Here is a 24286-nt window from a genome sequence, read left to right on the forward strand (position 1 = left end):
TTAGGCTCTGCGTAGAAAGGAGATCTTGAGGGAGTCTGGGATGTCTAGCTGGTCGGCCTGTAGGACGGGCGGAGGCAGGTAGGGGAATGTGACAGGAAACACTCTCCTCACGTCCATCAGTAGCTGTGGAGGCTGACCGTCAGAATGGCCCTTGAGAAGCCCCTATGGGAGCGAAGACAGAGATGGTTACATAGAGACACATAATAGGCCTATCAAAAACAAACTCACAGTCCTCACCCCTGTAGCCAGTACCTGGACAGAGCGGATGAAATTCAGTGTAACTCTTTCTTCAAGGTCACCGCTTGGAGTGTAAAGGGTCAAAATCTTCACAATCTGTAGAACAAAATGACAGAGCAACAGACTGTTGAAGAGACAGACATTGAGCCTTGTACACACTGGAGATGCACAACTCATTTTTCTGCAGTAGACAGAGACCCACCTTCTGGCTGGACAGGGCAGTGCAGGTCTGAACGAGGGCCTGTGCATCGGCCTCTGTCCTTTTCCCCACCTGGAGCAGCTGAGCTGCCTGGATGAGTGGCTCCAGTGTGGCCACACTGCCCCCTGCCTGCAAACCGTGGCTACGCAGCCACTCCTCCAGCAGGCTCACATTGTATCTTGGGGGAAACAAGAGAGTGATGAGTAGAATGATGCTATGTGTGTCTGTACATATCAGCCTGATCTCATGTAAAATCCATAGTTATAATTATGAAAAGTATTGCATGCTCATTTCATATGATATTCTACAAACAGAGGATGCAAGTGGCTGAAACTGACATTTCACATTGAAATACCACCATAACGAGTGCAAAGTAAGGGAGTGGGGATCGAGGTTTGCCTTTAACTCCTGCTACCCAAGTTTAATTCACAATGCTTGCAAATACGTTTTCTGCTAAGAGTGATTTTTTCATTTTCAGCAAAGTTTTTCTTGATTAACCATGACCCAAACCTTACCATAACCTTAGACAAGTTGTTTTTTGCGGCCTAACCTTAACCCTAAACTTAACGGACGTTGTTTTAGCAGTGATCTGATTAACCTAGTTAGAGAACTGATCCGTTCATGACTAGGTATAATACAAATCAAAGTTGCTGACTTTTTTTTACTGTATCATACAAACAGTTGTACGAGAACACGTTGCATGTCTGTCTACCGTATTTGCATGCCGCGGTTCCAGCAGCACATGTCTTTCCTCAGCAGCAGGCTGTTGAGTGTGGAGGTGGAGATGAGGTAGGTGAGCTGGTGGAAGGCCTGCTCCATCAGCGCTGGGGGCAGAGCCTGACGTGACAGGGCCGTATGAAGGGCCCCCAGCTCCCTCAGCACTGAGGCCATGGTGGGAGCATTGCCGTCCAAAATCCTGGGGTCTGAGCCAGCTCGCTTCCTAGACCCTCCCAGCTTAACACCAGACAGACCCGGGATGGTCTCGCTCTCCAATACGGCAGGAACTGGAGGAGAAAGAGAGGGAGGGGGAGGTGAGACCAGAGGAACAGTGGAGGGGAGAGAGGAGTCGTCAGCAGTAGCAGCATCTTCTTGGTCATTGTGGTACCTATGATGTTCTGTAGATGTGACTCAGTGATGGAGAGGAGCTGCTGATAGGCCTGGATGCAGAGGTCACTGAGGGCGCGGATCAAGTCACTCAGGTCACAGGTCAAAGGAACCAGTTCCTCTGAATCCAGGGTCACAGCCTGAAAGGAATCAATCACAGATCCATGAATGCTCCCCGACTACTCTTCAATACGTTTAGATTCTAACATTCTATGAATTTGTAGACTGCTGCGTTCCTGCATTTGTTTTTATTGTAGTCTGTCTGAAACCATTAATTAGCTGTGATTTTAGCTGGCCTGTGTACACAATTAGGGAAAAGTCTTGAGAGTATTATCTATGTCGAGTCAGACCCTGATTCCTTAGCATTATGATCATCTTTGCACTACGATCAGCTTTATCCATTGCCATTTCTAAGATGCTCCAAACAATTAGATGCAAATAATAAATTAATGTTTCTCCTACCTGTTTTGCGGAGTGCTGGCTCAACAGGTCGTGCAACAGACAAGCGTTCTTCAGCCACAGAGCTGCCATGTCCACATCGTTACTATGTTTCTGCGTGGAAAGGGAAGACAAGAAAAGCATATGTCATCATTTGGAGATCAATGCTGACGGTGTAGGGGGGGGGTTCAATGTGGTTGTGTCTATGTGAAATGTTTGGCCTTTTTATAGTTGGCTTCTTCCAACTTACGAGCCAGATTGTTGGGGTGTGACACAGACATAGGACAACGCAATCAGTGCCAAAATGTTTTGACAATCATAGGGAAGTGTTTCAAAGTCAATTGTATATTCCTTTCCGTAAGTGACAGCCTAATCTGAACTGCCCCGAGGCGTTAAACCCCAACCATCTGGTCCATGGAGCAGGTTATGGCCTGAGGTTACCTTCAGCGCTCCCTTCATGGCGGTGACAGTCGCACTACAGAGTGAGCGAGCTCGACTCGGGTCTCCGCTGCAGTCAGCCTGCCGCACACACAGGAACGTCACACTGGCAGCCAGACCAGGAGGCAGAGACAGGGCGCTGTCCACACGAATGTCTGAACCACACACACACACACAGAGGGACAGTGAGCAGGGCCAGGTCATATTCGCCAGCTATTCTAGAGTTACCTGTTGTAAAAGTTCTTGTGTGAGTCAGTCATATTCAGAGGCGCTGCTAGAAATTCTGCACATGAAGATGTTGAAGAAGCATTCAAAAAAGCCGTAGTAGCCATGTTGGGAGACCACCATGTAATTCCATTGTGATTGGTTGTTCAGACGGGTTGGGGTGTCATAGATTGATGTGACTTGAGAATGATAATGAACCCCAGTTGAGTATCACTAATCATAACACGTCTTATGTTAAACAGTGTGAAATGTCACCATCAAATCCCTTGTAGTAACCCCTCTACAGAGTGAAGTTTTTCTGCTGAAGAGGTGCTGGTTTTCTTCCAACAGGGCATAGGCTGTTTGCTATGGTATTTATTACCTATTGTATCTAGCTTAGCAGCGTATTATCTGTATGAATGGCTCTCTCTTGAAATTATTGCCTCTTTTCCCGTCATTAATTCCTGATCATACTAAACTGTACAATAGATACAGTCAGTGTCTCATCAATAGATGCACGTTCAATGGATCCGCATGGGGTAAATCCTCCCGTTCTTCCACAGCAGAGTTAGCATTTAGCTGCTAGCCCAGCCAGGGCAGACAGGATCAGGGATTCAACACCCGCAGTGAACGTAACATCTGAACAGACATCTATATACCTGCTTTTGAATCCCCAACCATGTAGTGTAGAGCCGTAGCACCGCGTCCTTTGGTGAGTCAGCCTATTGAGTTCTACTGTATGGGGGGTTTTACCCCAGCATCTAGTCTCGCGCGCCAGCCGTAGTAACATTTTGTGGGCATTCCCACACAGACTGACTATCTATTATTGACAATGTCCAGGAGATGGATATTGATTTGAGTAAATTTTCAAATACAGTTGGACCTGCTGTGGAGGTAGGTAGGTAGGTAGGTAGATAGATAGATAGATAGATAGATAGATAGATAGATAGATAGATAGATAGATAGATAGATAGTGTAGATAATTAGATAGATAGATACAGTATATAGATAGATAGATAGATAGATAGATAGATAGATAGATACAGTAGATAGATAGATAGATAGATAGATACAGTAGATAGATAGATACAATAGATAGATAAGTAGATAGATAGATAGATAGATAGATAGATAGATAGATAGATAGATAGGACTAAGGCAGGGGGGAACCATCTCACCGGTGATAAGGTTCTTGATGAGCTTGGCCTCGTCTCTCTTCCTACACTCTAGCAGGCCGCTGACTGGCGCTGGTTTAGGTTGGGATGGACCCGAACCGTCTGTGGTGAAAGCCGATGGTAGGACTGGACAGGGACAACACCACAACACAACAGCAGAGCAAACACAAGACTACACAGATGTGAGAGAGAGTCAATATTCATCTGTAAGTTACGTATGTTATATGCTGTATTCCCTGATGAAACCAAACGCCATATTGCATCAGAGTTTTTTCTCTCATAATTAGTGTTTATTCAGACTGTTCTCACTTTTTCAATTATTATTTCCAGGAGAAAAATATGGGGTCATGGTACCAATGTAGGTACATATATAGTATACACTGTTACTGTCAGGTGAATACCTTGTATCTTCAAAATGTCAACTTTTCAGGGGCTGAGGAAAAACAGCCTTCTTTCTAACTTGACCACCATGCATTTTTGAGTTGATTGAAAGTGGTTCCTCAACCTAAAATAAAACACCATGTAGTGCTTCATGTTAAGTTAAAACAGGAAAATCACCAATATTGGAGTTATGAGGTATTCACATGATAACAGTGGTGCTGGAGAGGGGCTATATAGATTGTGTGATAACCCTCCCACTTTCCTGTTTCTGTGACTTGCAGCAGCCTGGTGGGTTGGGTTGTCATTAAGGCTGATTGAGTGAGTCTATCATACATGGGCAACATACGGCCCGCGGGCGCCCCCGTGTGGCCCGCGATGGAATTGCAATTTTGCAATTGCAAATTATTATTTTTTTACAGTGCACTTGAACGCAACATGCAATATACCCGCTGAATAAGTGTCCAAATGTTCATGTCATTCTGGGAAATACTCTTCTGTTATAGCATTTCAGTCTGAAATATGGAATATCTTTCAATAATATTTACGACTAAAAGGCTAAAAGTAATCTCATGTGTAAGAAATGACTGTTCTACATTGAAGTAGAAATTTAAATAATTAACTTGTTGGTTTTGGATTTATTTAGCTTCAAGAGTGCATTTTTGTTCTTGTGTGACCCTCAACACAGGCTTTGAGAATCCCGGGCCACTTACTGATACTTATGCTTAAATTAACCCACTCATATTCTGGTTTATTTCAAGAAAAACATTTCGGCTAGTGGAAATTCTAATTGGTTGGTAACTTTAAAATCTAGCAGCCATATTGGCAGGTGGTGAAAAAAGTTAATTTCAAGCCCTGCAGGGAGAGCAGGTGGTGACATAGGAGTATGTTGCCCATGTGTGCTTTATAGTAACGTTCAGTCAGAACTCATTTATAATTAAGCCCATAGTTAATGAACTAATCATGTACGAAACACACACACACAGTCACATATTTTATATACTGTATATGTTGTAAGCCTAATTTTTGCCATCACAGCTGCTTTTTACATGTATGGGATAATACAGGCTAATATGTGTGTGTGATTGAGAAATGAGATGCAGGTGGTGTTCATCCTAATTGGCCTGGTCAGGTGTCAGATTGCTGCTGGCTGATTGGCTGGTGGAGAGCATTTAAGCCAGCTGATGCCATCCTGTCGCCCCTTGTTCTCCTCATTCCCAACGATGATGGCTGCTGTGCCGACTGCTGTGTTCTGTCAGGTAGGAACTGTGTGTAGACCTACTTTAGTAGTTCTGCAGAACTTTATTAAGATGTGTCTTTATCTTGGTAGACCTGTGCAGTCTAAACTGTAAATAGTTACCTTCCAGATCTACACTTTTGTACACTGTAAATAACACTTACCCAAGTAGCAGAAAGTAGGGGGAGAAGCCCTTTAGTTTTTTGTAACATTTTCTGATGTTTATTTTGTAGGAGCTTATAGGTAAGAGCTGTGTCTCATTTAATCCATCATTTACTTTTCTTAGGTAAATTTAAGGTTGGGGATTAGTTTGATTGGTTAGTTGTGTTGGGGCCATGCTGTGCTCTGAAACTAAACCTGCTACTTGTGAACTTGTGATGGTGGTTTGGCTGATCATCCTTGGGAGTGGGAAGAGTGGGAGCACTTTTGTGTTGCGGTCCCGTTCCCCAAGGCCGGTTCTTAACATAATTGGGTGCTCGTCTGCTTTTCTCATTCGTCAGCACGTCTTGTGTGTGTATATATATATTTTATATGTTTGTCTGGTGGGCAGTCTTTGTGCAGGTGGTAAATGGTGTTAGTCAAGGTGGCTTTGCATGGAGCTGAGGAAGCTCATGGTGGTAAAGCTGGTGGAGATGTTTGTTGGAGGAGGAGCCGGTCAGAGGGGACCAGTAAGACTGAGGAGGGGCGTGACAAGGCAGGGCCGTCAGTAGCACCGTTTGTCCTCTTTCTGTGTAGACTGCTACCCTACAAGAGTCTCCGTACATAGACTTGCCTGTCACTCTGACTCCCAAGCTGTCTAAATCAGCGATACAGACATATTTACAAGTGTCACAGAAACATTTCAAAGCCACATATTGAGAAGAAGAGTTCATAGCTTCTCGACGTCGGGGTTAGAAAGCTCGACGCTGCTCATAAATGCCTCTTTTCATCTGAAGTCTGTGCTGGTGATATTTTTTACCGAGCCTTTGGCCAGAGTGGCGCTGTGACGGCTGAGAGCTCTAACCTGGAAAAAATATCACCAGCACAGACTTCAGATGAAAAGAGGCATTTATGAGCAGAGTCGAGCTTTCTAACTCCGACATCGAGAAGCGATGAACCCTTCTCAATATGTGACTTTGAAATGTTTCTGTGACACTTGTAAATACGTCTGTATCACTGATTTAGACGGCTTGGGAGTCAGAGTCACAGGCAAGTCTATGTACGGAGATGGGACTCTTGTAGGGTAGCATAGTCTACACAGAAAGAGGCGAAACGGTGCTACTGACGGCCCTGCCTTGTCACGCCCCTCCTCAGTCTTACTGGTCCCCTCTGACCGGCTCCTCCTCCAACAAACATCTCCACCAGCTTTACCACCATGAGCTTCCTCAGCTCCATGCACACCATTTACCACCTGCACAAAGACTGCCCACCAGACAAACATATAAAATATATATATATACTCAGACGACGTGCTGATGAACGAGAAAAGCGGGCGACCCCCTAAATATGTTAGGAACCGGCCTCGGGGAAGGGGACGGCAACACAAAAGTGCCCCCACTCTTCCCACTCCCAAAGATGATCAGCCAAACCACCATCACAGGTTCACAAGTAGCAGGTTTAGTTTCAGAGCACAGCATGGCCCCAACATCAACAAATCAAACTAATCGCCAACCTTAAAATTATTTAAGAAAAGGATGGATTAAAAAAAAAAAAATACACAGCTCTCACCTATAAGCTCCTACAAAATAAACACGAGAATGTTACAAAACTAAAGGGCTTCTCCCTCCTACTACTTGGGTAAGAGTTATTTAGTGTAAAAAAAGTATAGATTTGGAAGGTAGCTATTTACAGTTTGGACTGCACAAGTCTACCTAGACAAGGACAGATCTTCAAGTTCTAAAGAACTACTAAAGTAGGCCTACACACAGTGCCTACCTGACAGAACAAAGAGTCAACAGAGCAGCCATCATCGGTGGCAGGGGATGGATCAACTAATTTAACAGTGCAGACACACAAAGATGAAATAAAAGTTTGGGCTATCATTCAAAACTGTATTTGCTAGCTAATGCATTAGTACGTTTGAGTCTGTGTCATGTGTTCATATCATTCTTTTCATTAGTGTGTAATTGAACTAACAGTCCACTCATTGTACTCCAACCTATGATGGCTCTGTATTAACTCTTTGCTGTGTTCTGTCAGGTAGGAACTGTGTAGGCCTACTTAGTTGTGCAGTGCAGAACTTTCAGATGTGTTATCTTGGTGGACCTGTGCAGTCTAAACTGTAAATAGCTACTTCCAGCTCTACACTTTTGTACACTAACATCTTACCCAAGTAAAGTAGGAGGGAGAAGCCCTTTAGTTTTTTGTAACATTGTCTCATGTTTATTTTGTAGGAGCTTAGGTGAGAGCTGTCTTTTATTTAATCCATCCTTTTCTTAGGTAAGATTAAGGTTGGGGAGTTTGTTGTTGGGGCCATGCTGTGCTCTGAAACTAAACCTGCGACTTGTGAACTTGTGATGGTGGTTTGGCTGATCATCCTTGGGAGTGGGGGCACTTTTGTGTTGCGGTCCCGTTCCGAGGCCGGTTCCTAAAATAATTGGGGGCTCGTCCGCTTTTCTCGTTCGTCAGCACGTCGTCTGAATATATATATATTTTATACGTTTGTCTGGTGGGCAGTCTTTGTGCAGGTGGTAAATGGTGTGCATGGAGCTGAGGAAGCTCATGGTGGTAAAGCTGGTGGAGATGTTTGTTGGAGGTGGAGCCGGTCAGAGGGGACCAGTAAGACTGAGGAGGGGCGTGACAAGGCAGGGCCGTCAGTAGCACCGTTTCTCCTCTTTCTGTGTAGACTATGCTACCCTACAAGATTCCCGTCTCCGTACATAGACTTGCCTGTGACTCTAACTCCCAAGCCGTCTAAATCAGTGATACAGACGTAGTTACAAGTGTCACAGAAACATTTCAAAGCCACATATTGAGAAGGGTTCATCGCTTCTCGACGTCGGGGTTAGAAAGCTCGACGCTGCTCATAAATGCCTCTTTTCATCTGAAGTCTGTGCTGGTGATATTTTTTCCAGGTTAGAGCTCCCAGCCGTCAGAGCGCTCAACAGCGCCACTCTGGCCGAAAGCTCGGTAAAAAATATCACCAGCACAGACTTCAGATGAAAAGAGGCATTTATGAGCAGCGACGAGCTTTCTAACCCCAATGTCGAGAAGCTATGAACTCTTCTTCTCAATATGTGGCTTTGAAATGTTTCTGTGACACTTGTAACTACGTCTGTATCGCTGATTTAGACGGCTTGGGAGTCAGAGTGACAGGCAAGTCTATGTACGGAGACTCTTGTAGGGTAGCGGTCTACACAGAAAGAGAAACGGTGCTACTGACGGCCCTGCCTTGTCACGCCCCTCCTCAGTCTTACTGGTCCCCTCTGACCGGCTCCTCCTCCAACAAACCTCTCCACCAGCTTTACCACCATGAGCTTCCTCAGCTCCATGCAAAGGCACCTTGACTAACACCATTTACCACCTGCACAAAGACTGCCCACCAGACAAACATAAAATATATATATACACACAAACGACGTGCTGATGAATGAGAAAAGCAGACGAGCACCCAATTATGTTAGGAACCGGCCTCGGGGAACCGGACCGCAACACAAAAGTGCCCCCACTCTTCCCACTCCCAAGGATGATCAGCCAAACCACCATCACAAGTTCACAAGTAGCAGGTTTAGTTTCAGAGCACAGCATGGCCCCAACACAATTAACCAATCAAACTAATCCCCAACCTTAAATTTACCTAAGAAAAGAAAATGATGGATTAAATAAGAGACACAGCTCTTACCTATAAGCTCCTACAAAATAAACATCAGAAAATGTTACAAAAAACTAAAGGGCTTCTCCCCCTACTTTCTGCTACTTGGGTAAGTGTTATTTACAGTGTACAAAAGTGTAGATCTGGAAGGTAACTATTTACAGTTTAGACTGCACAGGTCTACCAAGATAAAGACACATCTTAATAAAGTTCTGCAGAACTACTAAAGTAGGTCTACACACAGTTCCTACCTGACAGAACACAGCAGTCAGCTCAGCAGCCATCATCGTTGGGAATGAGGAGAGCAAGGGGCGACAGGATAGCATCAGCTGGCTTAAATGCTCTCCACCAGCCAATCAGCCAGCAGCAATCTGACACCTGACCAGGCCAATTAGGATGAACACCACCTGCATCTCATTTCTCAATCACACACACACAGAGGAGGAAAGGAATGATGAACACATGAGAGAAATATACAAGGACTGAATGTGAACATTAGCTTATGTAGCTAATTGAGTTTATAATGACTCAGAGCTTGGGACACCTTGTATATTAGCCTGTATTATCCCATATATGTAAAAAGCAGCTGTGATGGCAAAAATTAGGCTTACAACATATACAGTATAAAATATGTGACTGTGTGTGTGTTTTGTACATGATTAGTTCATTAACTATGGGCTTAATTATAAATGAGTTATGACTGAACGTTACTATAAAGCACACATGGGCAACATACGGCCCCCTGTGTGGCCCGCGATGGAATTGCAAAAAAAGTTTTTTTTTTTTTTTTTTTTACAGTGCACCTGAACGCAACATGCAAGATACCCGCTGAATAAGTGTCCAAATGTTCATGTCATTCTGGCCAATATTCTTCTGTTATAGCATTTCAGTCTGGAATATGGAATATCTTTCAATAATCTTTATGACTAAAAGGCCAAAAGTAATCTCATGTGTAAGAAATGGCTGTTCTACATTGAAGTAGAAATTTAAATAATTAACTTGTTGGTTTTGGATTTATTTAGCTTCAAGAGTGCATGTTCGTGTGACCCTCAACACAGGCTTTGAGAATCCCGGCCACTTACTGATACTTATGCTTAAATTAACCCACTCATATTCTGGTTTATTTCAAGAAAAACATTTCGGATAGTGGAAATTCTAATTGGCTGGTAACTTTAAAATCTAGCAGCCATATTGGCAGGTGGTGAAAAAAGTTAATTTCAAGCCCTGCAGGGAGAGTGTGGTGACATAGGAGTGAGTGAGAAAAGGATCAAATATTGGTGGTTAAGACTGAATAATGACATCACAACTGTTAATTTAAAATGAGTTATTCCTCTAAACCTGGCTTCAAATGCCCCAATTTTTTCGCGCTGGCGCCGTTCAGCCCTCAGCAAAATCTGGTAGCGAGGACTTTTTTTGTGGCCCTCTCTATCATCAAAGTTGCCCATCCATTACGGCATGACAATATTTGTTCGGCCCCCGGCAACAATCTGGATTTCTCATGTGGCCCCCCATGAAAAATAGTTGCCCACCCCTGGTCTATATCATATCATGTCATGTTTCACCTGCTCGAGCCAGGAGTCGTCTGAGTGTGACTGTGTTTCTGAGTTCCTTCACCTCCCTCCTCAGCCTCACACACTCCAGATCTCTAGCTTCTAGTAGCTCCTGCATATGAACGGCACGCACGCACACGCACGCACGCACACGCACACACACACACACGCGCACACACACACACACACACACACACACACACACACACACTTGCATTTTAAATTTCAGGCATTTAGCTATCACTTTCCACCTGAATGATTTATAATAGGGAATTATAATGAATTATTATTTGCATTGTTGTCTCCATAGTCTCTCTATTATGTACATTACCTCTATTGTTTATCTTAGCACCCGTTGTTTTTTATACACACACGCGCGCACACGCACACACACGCACGCACGCACACACACACACACACACACACACACACACACACACAGGGCATCATAATCACACACAGATGGGGAGCAGAAACTGTTGAGGCAGAGACCAGTAGAGCTTGATCACTGCCCTAAACAATCCTTCATGCATAGGGTTGTCATCATCAGTATCCCTCAGACTGCAGCACAGATGACCAGATGATCAGGTCCATACCTTTGCAGCAGAGGACGGATCACAGATGGTTCTACTAAGCTGGCGCTTGAGAGCCTCCACATCCTCCTCCCACTGACTGCGCTGACTCCGCAGCTGGCTCTCCAGAAACCTGACAGACACAGAGGGAGAGACGAAACAGGATGGAGGAAACTCTGAATCATCTCACATCAAAACTGTTGCACTAAATTAGTGGGTAGCTCCATCTGGTGGGAATTAGTGAGTGAATAGTGACAGACTTACTTGTTGGCCACTCGTACAGCATCGTAGGCGTGTGCCAGGTCCTCTCCTCTCATCCTCACTGCAGGCACGTCCATCCTCTCCATCAATGGCGCCTATAAGTGCAAACATAATGTGTTCGCTTCCAGTCAGCGCACTTAGGCAGTGCTTTTCTGTGGTCTTCTGAGTTTTGATTACGAATCAAAGAAGATCAAAGAACAATACAATACTATCACATTATTATATAAGCCAATTAAGCATAGACAATTATGAGGAGGAACATTTAGACGTGTATGACTATCGATGAAAGGTTCTCTCAACCATCTTAGGCGATGCAATTTTATGATGAAACAGGAACGCATTACTTTAAAACAGAATATCCTGGTAATTTATTTGAGGAAAAGGTCTATTCTCCTTTGAGCTTTGTTTTCCTGTGACCCTACGTCTCTCACCATCATCTCGCAGCCCTGGACGGAAACGCTCCTCTCCAGGGTGGGAGAAGTCACACTGACCCTGCGGACCTCCTCTGGGGAAGGGAAGAGTGGGGGGATGGAGAAGGATGGCGAAGTGGGGGTGGGAGAGAAGGGCTCGAAGCTCAGACTCTGACTGGAGTCGGTCCGCCTGTGGCCCTTGTGTGCTGCGGCCCCTGGGCGCTGTCGTGTGGGAAAACAACACTTTGAGTGACCACGATGAGCGCTTGATGCAGTGTGAGCAACCATCGAAAAATGGATAGAATAATCCTAGGACACTGAGAAGATCAGTGGGTGGATGCATGTACCTCACTGAGCAGACTCATCTCCCTCAGGTTGTCATATCTCTGCTCCAGTCTGGTGAACTCTCTCAGCAGACCTTGATACTTTCTCCTCTCCTCATCCAGCTCTGCCCTCAGAGCGGCACTTGCCTGGGACACGGCCTGGCGGACACACCCTGCACGCGCGCACACACACGCGCACACACACGCGCACACACACACACACACACACACACACACACACACACACACACACACACACACACAGAGACACACACACACACACACACACACACGGATAGAGGTAGAGAGAGAAAGAAGAAGAGATAAGGTGTGTGCAATTGAGCGGCATCCAGGTAGTGCAGCGGTAGATTCCCTGCCTATCAACACGTGGGTTGCAGGTTCGAGGAACTTTGAACCCCCGCTTGTTCGGGCATCCATCCAGGCACACTTGGCCGTGTCTGCAGGTGGGAAGCAGGATTAAGGGTATGTGTCGGGGCCACTGCACTAGCACCTCCTCTGGTCGGTCGGGGCGCCTGGTCAGGGGGGAGGGGAACTGGGGCGAATAGAATGATCCCTGCACACACTACGTCCTGCCGGTGAAACTCCAAGTTTGTAAGGTGTAAAGAAGTGGCTGGGGAGACTGCACATGGATCGGAGGAAGTATGTGCTAGCTAGTCTACGGCTCTCCCCGAATTCATAGAAAGGGCTGCACAACGACCGGGCATCCTATCAGGGAATTGGCCAAGTACAATTGGGACGAAAAACTTGATAAAAAGTGAAAAAGTGTGTGCAATAGAGAAATAAATGGTCACATATGAATTGAAGTTATAGAACATTTAGAAAACTGAAGATGGTGTGATGCTGACAAAAAGAAAACCTACTAACCCTCCTGTGCTTTTTCTTGTTCAAGCAAGCGAGCAGAGAAATCCTCTTTCTCTTTCCCCAATCTGTCCCGTTCTTTGTGCAGGGCTTGCAGCTCCTTTATCAAGGATGAAAAGTAAGAGAGAGAGAAGAAGAAGACACATCGTGGAAGACCACTCTACCCTAAAAATCTGTAAAAATAGTACAAATACAAACACCTGCACAGCTTGATAGGTGCAAAGCTATTCTTGGGTTGGCGGGCTCACCTGTGTGAGTCGAAGGATCTCCTGAGTGGCTTTCTCTTGGGCTCTCCTGTTCTCCTCCACCTCCCTCTCACTGATGACTGGGCCGGGTGGGGGCCGCTCCTGTTTCTGACTCTCTAGTTTCTGCAGCGCCCCCCTCAGGGCCTCCAGCTCAGCAGCCTTTGCCTCCCGCTCGGCAGAGAGGGTCTCTCTCAGAGCAGCACTCTCCCTGGCCTGGATGCGCACACACACACACACACACACACACACACACACACACACACACACACACACACACACACAAACACACATTGTTACTGTTCATGCACACCATGGTTGCTGGCGTGTCTGGTTGGTGAACTCATCAATTACAATTCAACTGGTGCATCGAAACCTACAGAAAACAGAATTTGAATTATGGTAAATTGGAATTTCAGGAATTAATTAATTAAATTCTATTAAATTCTATGTCTTTTCTTTCCTTCTTGTTTTCTTATATACATACATATCAGAGATTAAACATACTGTATATTATCAATACTAAATACCATAAAATGTTAAAGGTACCTTCCAGGTGGTACGTGATGCATAACATACAATGCATACAGTATGATTGAATGTATATTTTATTTGTTTGATCACGTTATAATGTTTAGCAAGTCAAGACAACCTCTCTTAGGAGTGGAGTTTCTTGGAATTTAATTGAATTCAATTCTGTTTCCTGACATTCCAATTCACATTGTGCTACCTAGAGCTGGCTAACATTCACATTCCAACAGCAACTCCAGCAATTCAATTGGAATTGACCATGCATTCCCTGTTCAGTTCATGAATGGCCACAACCGTGATGCACACATTTATAAGATTAAATGACTTGTTCAGACAGACGTGTAGCATTGTAACCAAACCCCTCCTCCTCAACTCTTGCCCCACCTGCTGGTCAGCTCTGAGCTGCAGCTGCATCAGTTTGACCTCCATGCCCTTGTTGAGCTCTCTGAACCTCTCCACTGAGCGAGCCTCTGTCTTCAGCTTCAGCAGCTCTCTCCTGGCCGCTCTGCGCCGCGCGCAACACTGCATGAACACCACTGCCTCTCTGACGCGCCTGAACGCCCGCCTCGCCAGCCAGCCACGCACTGTGGCCTGCAGTAACACCGCCGCACGCTCCGCCACCACCTGAGGGAGGGCAATATGGTTTCAAAGGTGAAATGAGCTTGGTTTAACTTGCCTGATGTTTAAACAAGCTCAAAGGTGGACACACCGCCAAAACTAAGTAGTCATGATTGATTTCTCAACAGGTCTGGTTGACAAGGAAGTAGATCAATTTGAAGTAATTACAGTATGAAATCGGTAACAATGAAACAAGACCAGATAATAAATCAAGTGAAGATATTTTTAAATAGGTTTTGAAGCAGATAGATTTTGTGGAGTCCATTATTGACTGCTGACCAGTCTGTGCCTGCGGCGTGCCAGTGTGCCTCTGGTGAAGGCCTGAATGGTGACGGTGGCCTGGCGGATCATGAGGAACAGCTGTCGGACCAGCACCATGCGATAGGTCTTCTGGATCACCAAGGCTGCCTTGGTGTAGCGCAGGGTCAGGGCCAGCCTGCCGCAAACAGACAAGAAGCAAGACAGAATTTAAGTGCCTGATATTGTGTTTTGGGTAGATTAGCAGATTGGTCGATTTTGCCACTGATGAGAACACAGACACGAAAACGTCATTCATGTGTCGTTCATCCTGGTGCTCCATGCTAACTGCTTAGGATAGCAGAACGATGGTGGGTGACTAGTACTATCTCATAAGTGAAAGAATTTGAACTTGTTGCTTTGATAAATGACAAATAATCTTAATTTATATTTGTCTTAATTTGTTTTGAATATGCCAAAAAAAAACTTGGCATATTCCTTAAAAAAAAAAAAGGAATAGTGTGACATGGAATGCACTATATAATTACATATTGCGTACCAGAAAATATATTTCCCTCTCTCTCTCTTTCTCTCACACACACAGAAACACACACACACACGCACGCACACACACACGCGCGCACACACACACACACACACACACACACACACACACACACACACACACACACAAATCTCTCTCTCCATGCTCACCGTCTGGCCAGGGCTCCTCTGCAGTATCTCTGTATGGTGACAGTTGCCCAGCGGGTCCTGGTGTATGCGATGCGTGCCAGCCATCCTCTGACCCAGCTCTGGATGATGACTCCGGCCGCACGCAGCCTCTCGGCCCTCAGCCTCTCCAGCAGAGCCACCTGGCCGGCCCGGAAAAACACTTTGCTCTTTCCAAAGCAGAACTGCTCCGGGTCCGGGATGAGCTCAGGCAGGGCCCGCCGGCACGAGGCCTGGGCCCGCTCCTCACTCGCAGCCCCTCCAAGCAGAACACGATACCGGCTGAAGAACTCCTCGTACGTCCATCTGGCAACAACGATTTAGTACAGAAGATCCTTGAGGAATCAGCTTGTTTTAGCACAGAGTTCAAATGTACCAACGCAGTGGGGCTCCAAACAGTTTCAGGGGAAGCTCAGTGAATGGAAGTGAAAATAATAGTAGGTCTACATTAGTTATTCCAATGCCGTATGTTGTTATTGTTGTAAATGTTATCAAAAGGAGATCAAATAGAATAGCCTAAATGTGTATTACTTGTTTAAAGAGATGCCGTGGTTTGGGGGGAATTTTACAGTTTTTCCCACGTTCCCAGAGTCAGAAACCCATAAATGCCTTCAGACAGACCTTTTTTCGTGTAGTTGGTGCAGTCTGCTGAAGTATGTCCAACAGCAACATCAGGCTATCTTAGATCAATTGATGAGTGTTTGTGGCATCAAATCATATAATCATGATGATCCCATGGGCATCCAGGAATTAAGGTAAACTAAGCAAGTACACGGGAAGGGGGCGTCCAAGCTTTGTCTGAGGGGAGGCCCACAGTCTCAGACTTTGAAAAGCCCTGTTATAGCATATTATGTGTTCGAAAATCAAATGCGTTCTTTGGCTTAAATGGTAAAACAGGAAACCAGACACTAGTCTATCTGTTTTTATGATCCTTGACATAGAGGAGAAAGGTATAGCACTGAATGCAGCTACAGATATTCTGACATGATTTTCGCAGATAAAATGAACGAGACCTGATACTCAGTGCTGGTGTTGTATGAGGGCGTTGTTGAGAGGAATGTCTATAAAGGACTGCGTACCTGGATGGATAGCCTGCAGCGCTGATACGAATGGTCTCCAAAACCCCACAGGCTCTCAGCTGCTGGACTGCCCTCTTAGGGTCAAACCTAACAAGCAAAGACTGTTATAGCCTGCTTAGTGCACACAGCAGCGTTCAGTACAAATGATACAAAGATCTGCATGCATATTTGATTCTGTCAAGAGCAGGCAAATAAAGACAGGGCCGGACTTACAGGAAAGCCTCTTTGAGGTCGTTGGGTTTGATACAGCGCACATAGTGAGGAGTGGTGCTGTTCAGAGTGTTCATCAGCAGCTGTAAGGACTGACGGAACTACAGGAGAGAGAGAGAGAGAGAAAAAATCATGACAAAGCTTACTCTCTTACAAACTCTCTGCTAAGACCACAAGACACACATATTCACCAAAAATGTATAGGAATGAATTGAACTGTGATTACGGTAAATTAAAGACAAAGAATGACAGAAAGTGATAACAATATGTGCACCAGGTGTCACTGTTCTGCTCAGTCCACAGTAAACATGCATGTTGAGTCTACCTGGAAGCCCACACTCAGCTTATGTTCTCTGTGGGCTCTCTTCCCTGAGCGAATGTTTCCATTGGCCAGAGAGGACACACTGCCTCCTGTTGGCTCCTGCTGGAACAACTCAGCCACGAGCTCTGACTGCCACACACACACACACACACACACACACACACACACACACACACACACACACACACACACACACACGCACGCATACACACGCATACACACACGCACACAAGTGCAAGTGTGCACACAGACACAGACCAGAGATCAAAGGAAAGTGAGCGATTCTTTCCTCACACAGAACTGAAGTGAATGAATGAGATATGATAAATACAACTAAATACCTGACTTGCTCTCAGAATATTAATGGGCTCCTCAAAGACTGTATCTCGATTCTTGTCTAAAAAGCCGCCACATTCATATTGCACCTGATGTGAGAAATTAAAAACATCTGTTAATACAAATACTGCCATCCTTTTTTAAAGCTAATTGAAGGGGTCGGGGTCTTAATTGGCCTCGGCTGGGTCTACTGGGCGAGGGTGTATGATGTTGGATAGACCCGAAAACACCTTACGACCCCAGTTAACATCACTGATGACGCGTCCCAGCGCATGCTGAAGCATTGTATTTTGAATCGTTGTTTATATATGATGTGTTTCTTCCATGTTTATATTGTAACATCAACCTGCCACAGGGACCACAGATGGAAACTAGCCTCTGGCTAAATCTGGCATATACATTTGAACAAATGTTCATTAATATGCATTGTCCCTGAAAATAATAATACTAACAATAATACTAATACTACTACTACTACTAATATAAAATATCTGTTTAGAGCAGCACAATGTTGACTCACCATATCAGCAAAGTGCAGTATGACGAAGGCGCTGTTGGACATGCGAGGCTTACGGAAGTGAGGGTGTGGCTTGGGGCTCTGGTGCTGCTCATACAGCTTCCTTGCCCAGCTCCCGTCTGAACCTTTAGGCATCTGAGCAGTCATACAGACAAAGATCAAAGAGACTGGTGTTTGGTTGAGCATCAGCAAACGCAGACATTTCAGAAGGCCTTCCCATTTCTGTGCTACTCAAAAGATCAAGGTATTAAAAAAGGAACAGCACATTTCTACAGATCGTATTTATACCCGCAGTTATATTACTTTTAAACATTTAAACATTTTGGACTGAAACATTTTGTCTTGCAATAGTGAGGATACAGAGTCATTTTCCTTTCAGATATACTGTACCAGTAGTTTGAATAGACACCACACCTCATACAAAACAAACTGTAGCCACTATGGAGGCAAGTCTAATTTTTAGAAGGATAGACAGATAAAAAGAAAAAAGAGAGCAAGAGAAGGACACGAGAGAGAGAGAGAGAGAGAGAGAGAGAGAGAGAGAGAGAGAGAGAGAGAAAGACACACCCTGCACTCCTCATCTAACAGGTCGAGCAGGCCCAGCTGTCCCTCTATCAGAGTGATGCACTGCTGATTGTCACTGAACTCGATCCTGCTCCAGGCCAGCTCCTCCCGCACATACTCCTCCTGCTCCAACTGGAACACATGCTGCAGACGACCGATCAGGAGAGAAAAAAATCAGACCAATCTCAAAGCAAACAAGTCAAATATTTGACTCTGAACCATCGTGACTGATGACAAATGGAGAAAATCGTTGACAAATGAGTGAGGCTAGCTTGGCCAGAGAAACAGCCCGTCACACAGGGAGGACAGTCTGTGCTTGTTCTGCTCCCAAAGAGAGGCGACAGAGCAGCATCTCACACTGCATATGAGAGAAGCCTACAGTACTTCCTCAAAACAACATAACTCATTTGTACAAATAGATATTACAACATATTCTAGGACAGAGGTTCTCAAAAGTTTTTCAGCCAAGGACCCCTTACAAGATAGAAAATATACCGGGGACCCCCTCATTCTGATTCGTGATTTTGGGCTAAGGCCGCTAAGCTTAATTGTTTCCATGGTAACGTGCTTGACTTTTAAATTGATAGGTTTGTTAGATTAGAATGTGATCCATGAATCATTTTAGATTTAAAGCATACAATATTTCCGTTGAACTATGAAGTTTTTGCACACACAAAACGTTTTTATTTTTATTTTCCTGAAAACTTTTTGTGGATTCCCTGGCAAAGTGCCACGGACCCCCATTTGAGAAGAACCACTATTCTAGGAGACTGGCAGAAAAAAAATACAGACAGGAGGAACATTAACAGCGGGGGGAAAAAACAGTACTGTACATGCCACACGTTCTTTATTTTTTTATATTGATTTACTGATTGATTAATATGATATTATCATTATTGAACCATTTGTTGCTGTTAATGTGTAATCATCATAGTTGCTGACTGATTCTGCCATAATCTGTTATTTGTTGCTTGTGCTTTGGCAAAACTATTTCATGGCAATAAACCAACATTGTTGGAAATAAATATAATTGAATTGAATGGAATCTGAATTGGAGAGTCTGACACTGATTTGGCCATTGGCACATGCAAGTACACTGACGTTGGCTCCAAGCCATGCATGTGTGCACAAATGCACAAGTACAGAAGGGCAGATAGAGATGACTTGTCTGTCTGTCACATGACTTACCCTGTTGAATTGCTGTTGCAGTTTTTCATTTGCATAATTTATACAGAACTGCTCAAAACTGTTTCTGTCAAAGGTCTCAAACCTGCAAGAGAGAGGGGAAGCTGAGTTCAACTTTGTAGTTATGTATTGAAGATACTGACGCACACATTTTTTCTTACCCTCAAAGCCAATATCGTCTAATCTCTCTGACATCTTAAAATAATCTTCCAGTGTAATAAGGCCGCGGAAAGGAATGACCTTCTATCCCGTGCCACCAAACAAATGGACTCCCTCACCCATAGATATCCAGCACCCCTATGAAGGATTTGGGCTTCCCTCTCTGTGAGCGCAGGGCTGAGTTGAGCCTCTGGACAGTCCAGATGAACAGCTGGCCATAGATGTGTTTAGCCAGCGCGTCCCTGGCCTCCACGGCCTGCTGACCGGACACGGGTTTGACCAGCATGTCACCCCCTACCGCCAGCCTGCGGTGGCACAGCCAGTGGGCCATCTGGGAGCCTTCCACTCCTAACAGCTTGGAGAAGACAGCCAACGAGCGGTCCTCCGCCTGGGAAAAGACACAGGACTTAAGGCAGCTGCAGTATGTGCACTGATAGAGAAATGTGAAGATAGTTGTGGAAATGTCTATACAGAGCCTGAAGCAATCCCAGGGAGACATGTTGTACATTTAACAAACGTGTCTTACATCAATGTAGCTGCGATCGCCACCTCTCCCACTGGCTTGTATGTTGACATCCCCCAGGTGCAGAACAGCCGCCAGGATCCTGAAGAGCTCCATCTGTTGCTCGGGTTGCACACCTGCAGATTCAACCCAGTGTTGTAGTCAAGTTACTAATATATCGAGTCTGAGTCGAGTCTCAAGTCCCCAGTGTTCAAGTCCAAGTCCGAGTCATCAAAGAAGAGTCTGAGTCAAGTCCAAGTCGATTCGACTAGTGTAAATCTACATATAGGTGTAAGACAACTGCCTACCCTTGCACGAATTTGAATAATGTCACAGTATTAATTTAGCTATCAATATCTTATGCCAAATTATTAGGGCCTATTACAAAAATAAAAAAAATCTATTAAGGAGTCCAAGTCTCCAACTTCCGAGTCCAAATGCATCAACGCTTGAGTCCAAGTCCAAGTCCAAGTCATCAGTGCTCAAATCCAAGTTGAGTCACAAGTCCTGAAAATGTGTCCAGGACTCAGTCCAACTAGACTCGACTACAACACTGGATTCAACATACAAACTGTCTGGTTTATTTATTTAAATGATTTCAGGGCCTTATGAAATTGACCTCAAACAGAATGACTATGCATGCCCGCGCGCACATGCGTGTGTTTGTGTGTCTGTGTGTGTGTGTGTGTGTGTGTGTGTGTGTGTGTGTGTGTGTGTCTGTGTGTCTGTGTGTGAATGGTAATACTATACCCAGAATGGAGAAAGCATTGCGAGTGCGCTCCAGGTCCTCCAAGTCATCAGTACCAGGTATCTGCATCTCTCCTCCCTGGTTGGTATAGCGGAAATGCTCAGGTGCCTCTGGAGGACGACACAAAACACACCCAGTCATGATGGAAGCAAATGTCCCAAATGAGACAATATTCCCCCAAAATGAACCATCACAATCTATGGACGTCGTGGACATGGAGACCTTTTGAGACAAAGTGAAGGAGTGGCCTGTGGTGGTGGAGTCTCACCCAGTTTGAGGGTCCTCATTTCTGGCAGCGCTCTCGAAGCACACAGCTGGTAGAAGATATGGTAGTTTCTCTCTGCCGATGCCTTACATACACATAAATATATATATCACAATCATGGACAGATGCATTAAATACATGGCCTTTGCAGCATAACATTTCAGCTTTAAACATAATGAGAGATTGTTTTGTGAAAAGAAATCCCTTAAGATTAAATGTGTTGGATCATTTTTTTGGTTCAGGAAATTATTATTATTATTTTACAGCAGTGCAGGTGAGCTCACCTGGAAGACGACCCTAGACTTCTCCAACAGATACGTCCTCATGTTTGCCCCGATGATGTCGCCCTTCCTGCCGAAGCCTATCTCAATGTACTTCCCGAAACGACTGCTGTTGTCATTTCGTGTGGTTTTGGCATTTCCGATGGCCTGTGGACAAGAACCCAGTGTTTTCTTTGTGTTTCTTTTTAGAAAGGTTGGAACATCTCAATAGTCACCTCCTCAGTGAGAGAGACTTCCTAACCAATACATCCATCCATCGCTCCATCTGCCCGTTCAATTCTTCCCCCATCAATCACCTCCATGATAGGGTTGGAGGCCAGAACGCGCTCCTCCACGGTGGTCTGCCGTGCGGCTCCTCCCACCACAGCAAAGTATCGCATGGTGAATTTGGCCGAGACCGTCTTCCCCGAGCCAGATTCCCCGCTGATGATGATGGACTGGTTTTTCTCCTCCCTGTACAGAGACGGGATACTCTGACCACCAGCACCAGTTAGTGCTAATGTTTGAGTTGTTTTACATCATGAATCTCAAACACCACATGCTTTGACTATCCTTCATAGTATGCCATTAGCTAGGGGGAGTGGGAAATATTACATTTTTGTGTTCAGTTTTCTATTCAAATGGATGAGAATGGTTTCTGGTTGTTGTGGGTCTGACCTCTGACCCCTAAGCCCTGACCTGGTCATGGTGCGGTAGGCCTCCTCGGCCACCGAGAAGATGTGAGGCTCCATGTCAGCCATGTCCTGACCGCTGTATGCATCTATCACCTCCTCTCCATATATGGGTAGCTCATCATAGGGATTGATGGCCACTAACATAATACCTGGACGGACAGTGGGAGAATACGGATGTTGATAGGACATCATTTTGAGAGAGAACGATCCAAAGAAACGACAGAATTTGCTCTAACTACACCTAGTTTTGACTGTACCCAATATACATATTAGATATCCCTTCAAATAAAAGCACCGGAATATCCCCCGTAGTAACATTAGCATTCACAATGCAAATCTAATTACGAATCTAAATACATTTGTATCATTTTAATAGCAGATAAGTAACTACATCTTTATTCTTTATGAAGGACCATTTTATATATATGGCAGGGTTGCTCCTGTGAACCTTAAACCTGTGGTAATAAAGATGACACAATGAGCTATAATCATGGAGACAGAAGCACACGGGAGCTGCCTGCTGCTGGCTGTTTGCCACCCAAAATCTCTACCATCACAACCTTCTGTCCCTCATGCTCGCCAACTTTGGGTTGGACAATCTTCCCTGTTTTAAGATTATTCTTTTTTCACCCTCCCCATCTCATCCTCTTTCTCTCATCTCATCATCCCTCTCCACCTGCCCGCTCACCACAGTAGGTGTAGATACTGCTGTAGTCCAGGAATCGAACCCGGAGGTTGTGCAAGATGGCCGGCTCGTGGAGGAAGCTGAGCGCGGTGAGATCGTTCTCCCCCTCCAGGATGTCCGGGTTCCCCAGGAGAGGGAGGTCAGAGGGAGATGCCACGGGGAACTGGACCTGCTGCCAGTGGAGAGGGGGGTTTTATAGGCTAGTGCTTTATAAAGGTGGAAGGAGGGAGATGGAGCTTAGTGGCATGATGCTTGAGCGTTTGCACTGATTCTTAGATGACAGAATAACTGTCTTGCACACTGTGTCTCACCATGCCATCGGAGAGCTGTAGCAGGAGGTGGTTTTGTCCTGGGTTGTATTCCTGAAGGAGCTGGGCCGAAACCCAGACTGCTTCTGGGTCTGGAATCCACACACTCGCTCCCTAGCAAAGGAACACACTGCTTCATGTATGTCAAAATAGTAAGAGGTGAAGGTGAGATTGAATGAGAGACAGGGAGAGGGAAAGACAGTGAGGTGAATGGATTCAGATTCCATCAGACACAGCTGGAGATGAGAGCATTACATAACGTTTTATTTCCTGTTTGTCAGCATCCGTGTAGCTACATGTTACACTTCCTGGCCCCACCCAGACAAGACATTTGTCTCCTATCAGCATAAAAGGCTCCTAAACAGTGTTAAAAATTAACACTGGTCATCCTCCTGTAACTTGGATTAGCTATTATCCACCAGCTTCATGAGTTTTTTTTAACCAGTCCAACACATTTATTGAAGTATTACAACTTGAACAAAAAATGAATTTAGTTCCAGATATGTACCTCATCTCTTACCAACAAACCTTGTGAAATATAGGCAATCGGAGAATCATTACACGTGCCAGTGTTAGGGATGGGACCAGGAACACAAAATTCAGTTCAAAAGTTATTTCCCATTGTAAGTGTAAGTCCAAAATAACTGATCTTTTAAAAAAGCACATTATTGCACAATGTCTTTCAACTGAAACAATGCTAAAAGACCGTGAACAACAATCTGTTTCTAAACAACTCAATACTAACAAATACTGCACTTGTACTTGTTTAAAAGGTACCATATAATTGCCACAGCCAAGAATGATAAACATTGCATCGTTGTAAGAACTCAAATTCAATCCAGCCTTACCTTGCTGTATAACTCCATTGTTGCCATCTTAACTAATATAAAGCCGGTGAG

At 44.8% G+C, this 24286-nt stretch overlaps 1 protein-coding gene across 1 annotated transcript; it reads right to left on the reverse strand.

The window, feature by feature from the left end:
* On the reverse strand, nucleotides 1–24262 carry LOC310786059 (unconventional myosin-Vb; the record flags this gene model as incomplete). The annotated part of the gene is given in 36 exon segments (XM_083647242.1): nucleotides 1–162; nucleotides 253–333; nucleotides 440–614; nucleotides 1149–1440; nucleotides 1542–1680; nucleotides 2003–2092; nucleotides 2420–2571; nucleotides 3799–3921; nucleotides 10763–10862; nucleotides 11347–11455; nucleotides 11587–11678; nucleotides 12015–12196; nucleotide 12199; nucleotides 12341–12489; nucleotides 13202–13295; nucleotides 13444–13653; nucleotides 14353–14592; nucleotides 14866–15022; nucleotides 15538–15858; nucleotides 16632–16718; nucleotides 16845–16942; nucleotides 17167–17292; nucleotides 17505–17588; nucleotides 18020–18151; nucleotides 18584–18724; nucleotides 19769–19850; nucleotides 20044–20312; nucleotides 20451–20563; nucleotides 21177–21284; nucleotides 21443–21524; nucleotides 21724–21867; nucleotides 22017–22173; nucleotides 22399–22543; nucleotides 23083–23251; nucleotides 23391–23501; nucleotides 24236–24262. Coding segments are annotated over 36 exon segments (4944 nt in total).
* Nucleotides 24263–24286: the final 24 nt, after the last annotated feature.

This window comes from Poromitra crassiceps (assembly GCF_964638095.1).
Source record: "Poromitra crassiceps genome assembly, chromosome: 12".
NCBI classification, from domain to species: domain Eukaryota; kingdom Metazoa; phylum Chordata; class Actinopteri; order Beryciformes; family Melamphaidae; genus Poromitra; species Poromitra crassiceps.